Source organism: Megalobrama amblycephala, linkage group LG22 (genome assembly GCF_018812025.1).
Source record: "Megalobrama amblycephala isolate DHTTF-2021 linkage group LG22, ASM1881202v1, whole genome shotgun sequence".
NCBI classification, from domain to species: domain Eukaryota; kingdom Metazoa; phylum Chordata; class Actinopteri; order Cypriniformes; family Xenocyprididae; genus Megalobrama; species Megalobrama amblycephala.
The window spans coordinates 3,036,586-3,043,192 of NC_063065.1; the positions used below are offsets into that span (position 1 = coordinate 3,036,586).

At 39.3% G+C, this 6,607-nt stretch overlaps 2 gene segments (V, D, J or C); both read right to left on the reverse strand.

The window, feature by feature from the left end:
• Window positions 1-218: 218 nt before the first annotated feature.
• Window positions 219-912, reverse strand: LOC125257838. The segment is given in 2 exon segments: window positions 219-643; window positions 752-912. Coding segments are annotated over 2 exon segments (435 nt in total).
• Window positions 913-5,607: 4,695 nt separating this feature from the next.
• LOC125257862 lies at window positions 5,608-6,302 on the reverse strand. The segment is given in 2 exon segments: window positions 5,608-6,051; window positions 6,163-6,302. Coding segments are annotated over 2 exon segments (378 nt in total).
• Window positions 6,303-6,607: the final 305 nt, after the last annotated feature.

Here is a 6,607-nt window from a genome sequence, read left to right on the forward strand (position 1 = left end):
AGGGCTTTAGCTCATATTTTATAAATAAACTTCACTCAATGGAGCATGAAAACACCTGCAGATACATGATGAAACGAGAACATGCGGCCAAATTATGAACCTCACAGATACAGTGTTATTTACATTTAATAAGATAAAGAGAGTTATATTTATCATGTGAAAAACTTAATGAATGTTTTATATTTCATTTAATATTTATAAAAAACTTTACTGTTGTGTGTGAGTGTGTGAAAGTGTGTGAGCAGCTGCAGTATCAGTTCAGTCACTGTGACTCTGACTGACGGAGGTTTTTGTACGACTCTTTATCACTGTGTGAACACCCAGTTGCCACTGATACTGTGTAAACTCTGACAGTAATAATGTCCAGCATCTTCAGTCTGGACTCCACTGATGGTCAGAGTGAAATCACTGTTAGATCCACTGCCACTGAATCTAGATGGAGTTCCTGACTGGAGGGTGCTTGTTCCATAAATCAGGAGTTTAGGAGCTTCTCCAGGTTTCTGTAAGTACCAGCTAAGACACTGTTTGCTATTACAACAACAGGCTGGATCACTGCTAGTTTTACAGGTCACAGTGACTGATTGTCCAGTTTGAGAGAGCAGCTCTGAGGGAGTTTGAGTCACTGTCACCTGACCAACAGATTCTGACAAGAGAGAAAGATTAGAAATCACGAACACTTTTACAACCATATATCTTCACAACACATAAAAATAGCAAGTAAATAATGTCTGTAATCTTTACTGACACAAACCTCCACATAATACTGCCAGCGTCCAGATCAATATGGTGCTGAAAGTCATTTTTGTTGGTTGTAGGTTCAGTTCTAGTGAAAAACAGTTGTTGATCATGTTTGATGTTATTGAGTTATAAACACATGCAGAGCACTGAAGCGTGTGTCGCTCATGTAAAACACTCTCTCTATGCAAACGCTTCAGGAGTGACAGGTTTAAGTTCCCATATTTGGCCCAAAGGCGTGCTGATAATAACAGGGTCAGGTTGGGCTACACATGGGTGATCACACTGGACCAATAAATGGCCCTATGATGGTTTTTCGTGGGTCCTCATTGGGTGAAAATTGGGCCCCGTTTATTAATTTCCTTAAAGATTCAAATGGGTCAAATAATGAGCTACTATATGCAAATTCACTTTCAAACCACTCAAACTCTGTTAGAATGTTTTTATAAACCTGTAACTGACCAAAAAACGCTCATCTAAGGTCCACTTCTGCATGCTCACATTTGATTCGGCCTGTACAGGTTTTACACTGGATGCTCCTCTTGACACTCATTCTCATATCCAGTCCTCCTAACCTGAATGTCTTTGGACTGTGGGAGAAACGAGAGGACCTTGAGGAAACCCACGCTGAGAACATGAAAACGTCTCAGGTTACAGATGTAACCCTGGTTCCCTGAGTAGGGAACGAGACGCTGCGTGGTAACGCAGAAGGTTCCCAATGCGTTACCACGCAGCGTCGATAGTTCCCACGAAAGGGAACTGCACTTAGAAACAACTTTTGGCTTTCTTTCTTTCTTTCTTTCTTTCTACCATATCTCAAACGTGTGACTGATCTATAAGAGCACAAAATCTCTTTCTGACCTCTATAATTATTAAGAGTGGCAGATTAATTTAGATGATTTTATTTCAGATGTTTGTGTGACGATGTTATTTCAGATCCTCCTTTGAGCAGCTGCAGTATCAGTTCAGTCACTGTGACTCTGACTGACGGAGGTTTTTGTACGACTCTTTATCACTGTGTGAACCACCGAATGCTCTCAGGCCAGTAGAAACTCTGACAGTAATAATGTCCAGCATCTTCAGTCTGGACTCCACTGATGGTCAGAGTGAAATCACTGTTAGATCCACTGCCACTGAATCTAGATGGAGTTCCTGACTGGAGGGTGTTTGCATAATAAATCAGGAGTTTAGGAGCTTCTCCGGGTTTCTGTAAGTACCAGGCTAAACAATTACCATTGAACACATTACTGCTGGTTTTACAGTTGATGTTCACAGTTTGTCCTGGTTGAGCTGCTGTCATTGAGGGACTCTGAGTGACGGTGATCTGTCCTCTACACTCTGAAACACACAACAAGAAGAAAATCAACTCAAAACTTTGACAATATACTTGAAGAAATGAATTGATATCAAACTTGTGCTCCACAAACCTTGAGCAAACGCTGTGAGAGTCCAGATGAAGATGATGATGAAGGTCATGTTGATGAAGATTGTTGTGTGTGTCAGTGATGAAGTGTTAAACTCACAGCACTATAAACACTCTCAGAGCACTGAAGCATCTGATCAATATGCAAATGAACTCATTCTGTATTTAAATGAGGCTCTAAATGAAGGTTCAGGAGGAGCTCGTTCATCTCATCCTGTCAATCACAACATCAAATATAAGTGTGATCTTTAAAAATTTAGCTGAATATTAACAAATAATGATGTACATTCATAAATCATTTATAATACTGCAACATTCCATAAAAACAATAATTGTCCATTTTGATTTCTCAGTGACTTTAAACACAGAGAGGTGAATGATGTATTTTCTCTTGGACGTCAACACACTTAACGCCTCTTAGTTTATCAGTATTTTCCATGAGATTTCTTTGATCCCACATGAAAGTCTCTTTGTTGTGGTGTTGAGGAATTGGTTTGGTCCTTCTCATTTTGATTTTTACCATATATCACAACAGTCGCTGGTAAAATGTACAATACAAACAAGTCAGCGCTGATGTGACTATAGGACGTTTGTTAAAATAAACTGAATCCATTTTTCTCTGACATCAGGACCCTTCAGCAGCTTATGCAAAGATGATGTTTTTCCACAGACAGGAACAGCACAACATCTGTGTGACATCTCAATCTTGTTATTATTAATCATAAACATCTCGGCCTACTTTAGATCCACTCGCTGCTCATCAACTGAACACCAGTGGGCGGGGCCAATGATGTGATGATGTAGAAGTATGTGTTGTTTTGCTCCAGAGGCAGTCGTATGCAAATGATTGTGCCCATGTGACGTCACACGCACCTCTGTTCCAAACGAAGCTTTTTTACAGCTTGATTATATAAATTATTTTTTATTGACGACGAGGACGTTTTGATTATGGAACTTGCAGGATGTAATAATGATACAAAGACTCTTATATGCCAAAAGACCAAGAATAATTTCTCATGTCATGACCCCTTTAAACAGCAAGTGTAAAATATCATATTCTTCTGTGATGTATCCGCAATTAACCACTAGTGAAAATGGCCTCCGGCGCTGTGCCAGATGTTACTGAGACAAAATGCAGAAGTGATCCTGCAGAGAGTCGGTACATCAAGATGACTGGTTCTGATTTGAGCTCTGCAGTATTTTCACTGTTTTTGTTTGTCCTGTTTTCTCCTTCTTTACTGCAAAGCAACCAATTATACCTACATAACAGAAACCATCTTTGGAAAAAATGTATTTGAAGTGTAATTTAATTGTTTAGTTTGTCTCACGTCTCATTTGATTACTTGGAGAGGGCGGGGTTTATGATCTATACTGCATCCAGCCACCTGGGGGTGATCGAGATGCTTTCAGGACTTGTGTGGCACATTTGGGTGGAGTAATGTAGGCAATATAGGGCGATTTCAAACAGAGAACAGGTTCTCAGAGTCTTGAAGGGATATTTAAAGCTGCAGTCCGCCATTTTTCCTCTTTGTCTCCATCTCTTGTTTGAAACCTGCGATTGCAGTCATATGTTTAATAGTTATTGTTACGTGCGTTGTGCATCGGCACGGTTTGTCAGCGGATGAATCTAATGCTTGCTGTCAATCACTACACCGGTGTGGATACTGTAATTCAGAATCACAGATTCTATGTCTTGGAAGTATCACCAATATAAGAATTTTCACTGGAAAATATCATCTGAACAAGTAAGTAACATTTCTGCCACTTTTGTTCTGAACAACTGAGGAAAAAAGTATCAAATCACACTGCCAATGGTTATTAAATCTAACAATCGTTTAGCTCGGATCACGCCAAACTGTGCAAATTATTATTACTGTTATACTTTGTTCTCAAATTGTTAATGTTAATAACATCAGCATTGTGTGAATATGATTTCAATTTCTGTATCCACTCCACAGTCCAAAGTCTTTTGCTTTTTGACTACAGGTCAATCTCCAATTGTCACTGATGACTGTCATTTGGATCTTTCTAGACTACAATCCACCATCAAAATGATAAGTTTAATTATTTCAGCTGCTGTGAGAACAGGCTATAAATGATCTGTTACCAGCAGCATCCTCACATGATAAAACCAACTAGCCTGGACTCCTCCTTTCTGTTTACGGACGTGATGTAATGACGCAAAGACAAACTGCTGCATGCTCAAATTTCCAACGGAAATCCACCAGGTCACTAGACTGGGTAAACCCAGCCTGATCTGCCGGTGATTTGATTTCGCCCGGCAACTCAGTCTGGAAACCCGTACATTCATTTCTGCTGCATCTGTTACACTTTTGCGGGAACCAATCACAGACTGGCTTATTCACCTTGCTCGCTATTGGCGGGTACAGAGCTCTTTCTGTGGCTCTGAGCGGGTTTAACACGATGATGTCTCTCGCACGACCGTCAATCCAATTCCTTTTAACCTCTCAACGATGCTAAATGACTTCTTTAGTTTAGCAAACAAATCGCTCGACTGGGTGTAAATACCACTCACTTTCATGTTTTTTTGCACAACCTGCAAAAGTCGCTCGATGCCATTGCTGCTTCTGCAAACCGCTGATCAATGCTACAAACCAATACAAACTAAGCCTGTCTGGAGTTTTCGCATCGCTCTGCAAAAGTACGTCACCCGGATCGTTGATCTGATTGGTTGAAGGACTATCCAATTGCGTGACTAATGCTCGTTGATCACGCCTCTTGTGCAGTAGGAAATACATAGCAAACTCCCCAGACCAATGTTCAATTTTAAAAAATGCTTTGCTGACAACCAGGTCACTCTTATTATAAAACATTATTACAAGCTTACCGCTGTGAATCAAGCTCAGATAATGAGATAGTTTTGAACACTGGCTAGTTATGTACTTGCTAATAAATTGATTTTGGATCATTTTAACCAAAAAAGTTACGGACTGCAGCTTTAACCTAAAAATATGTTACTCTCCCTCATTTGCATGTTTAAAACCTTTATGATTTTCATTTCTACTGCATAATTTTGAAAAATGTCTTCATTTTTGTTTGAGCATGTGTGTTGTGAATATGTGGTGCACATGAGACCAATGACCAACAGGGGGCAGCAAAAACCATCCATCAGGAACAGAAGATAGAAGTTTGTAAATGTAAAACAAAGCCAATGTTAGCCAGCACTAAATATTTCATTGGTTAGAATTTGCGAATGTGAATGAATGAGTGAAAATATGATTTTTATGATGACAGAAGACCGGAAAAGTCATGGAAATTCATTGATCAAAATATGAGGAGAACCTACTGAATACTATAAATTATAAACCAGAAATCTATGAGTCCATCAGGTCTTTTTTGTCTGGTTTCAGATGTGTTTGGTCTGCTGACTTGACTTGATGAAAGTTTATGAGAAAGAAACATTTGCAGAAGATTTTAGATCTGTGTGTTTGAAAACCTTCTGCTGTTGAGTGTGTGTGAAAGTGTGTGAAAGTGTGTGAGCAGCTGCAGTATCAGTTCAGTCACTGTGACTCTGACTGACGGAGGTTTTTGTACGACTCTTTATCACTGTGTGAACACACGTTGACTGTTTGGATAGTGGAAACTCTGACAGTAATAATGTCCAGCATCTTCAGTCTGGACTCCACTGATGGTCAGAGTGAAATCACTGTTAGATCCACTGCCACTGAATCTAGATGGAGTTCCTGACTGGAGGCTTTTGGTCCAATAAATCAGGAGTTTAGGAGCTTCTCCAGGTTTCTGTAAGTACCAGGACACACATGGTGGGCTGCAGTATGGAGCAGTACTGAATTTACAGCTCATCGTAACAGTTTCTCCTGGTTTAACAGTTTTCACTGCAGGAGTCTGAGTCACTGTGATCTGAGCTCTACAGCCTGAAAAACAAATCATTTATTAGTCCATAAAGTATATATTATTTGACGTATTTTTAAGATATGTTAAAATTATATAATTTAAATGGTTTATTCTGGATAAATACTGTTCACCTTGTAGTATAAAGCAGTATAAGAGCGTCCAGATGATGATGAAGGTCATGTTGATGAAGATTGTTGTGTGTGTCAGTGATGAAGTGTTAAACTCACAGCACTATAAACACTCTCAGAGCACTGAAGCATCTGATCAATATGCAAACAAACTCCAGATCATTTACCTGAAGACAGATACTCAAAAAAAGTGTAGATTCTTGTTTGTAAAACTGATGCACAATGACCTGAAAAGTTGTTTTTTTTTCTCAGGCAAAATTTTCTTTTTCCAACTTGTTAAAACAATAGAAAAAAAATCGAATTTATAAATTTGTATTCAAAACCCCAGCATTTTGAACGGTGTAACTTAAATGCCTCTGATTGGCCACTGTATTGAAGAAATCATCAGTGATTGGCTACATTGCTCAGCGCTGCAACAACACCTTCTCTCTCCACACTCTCCAGACTG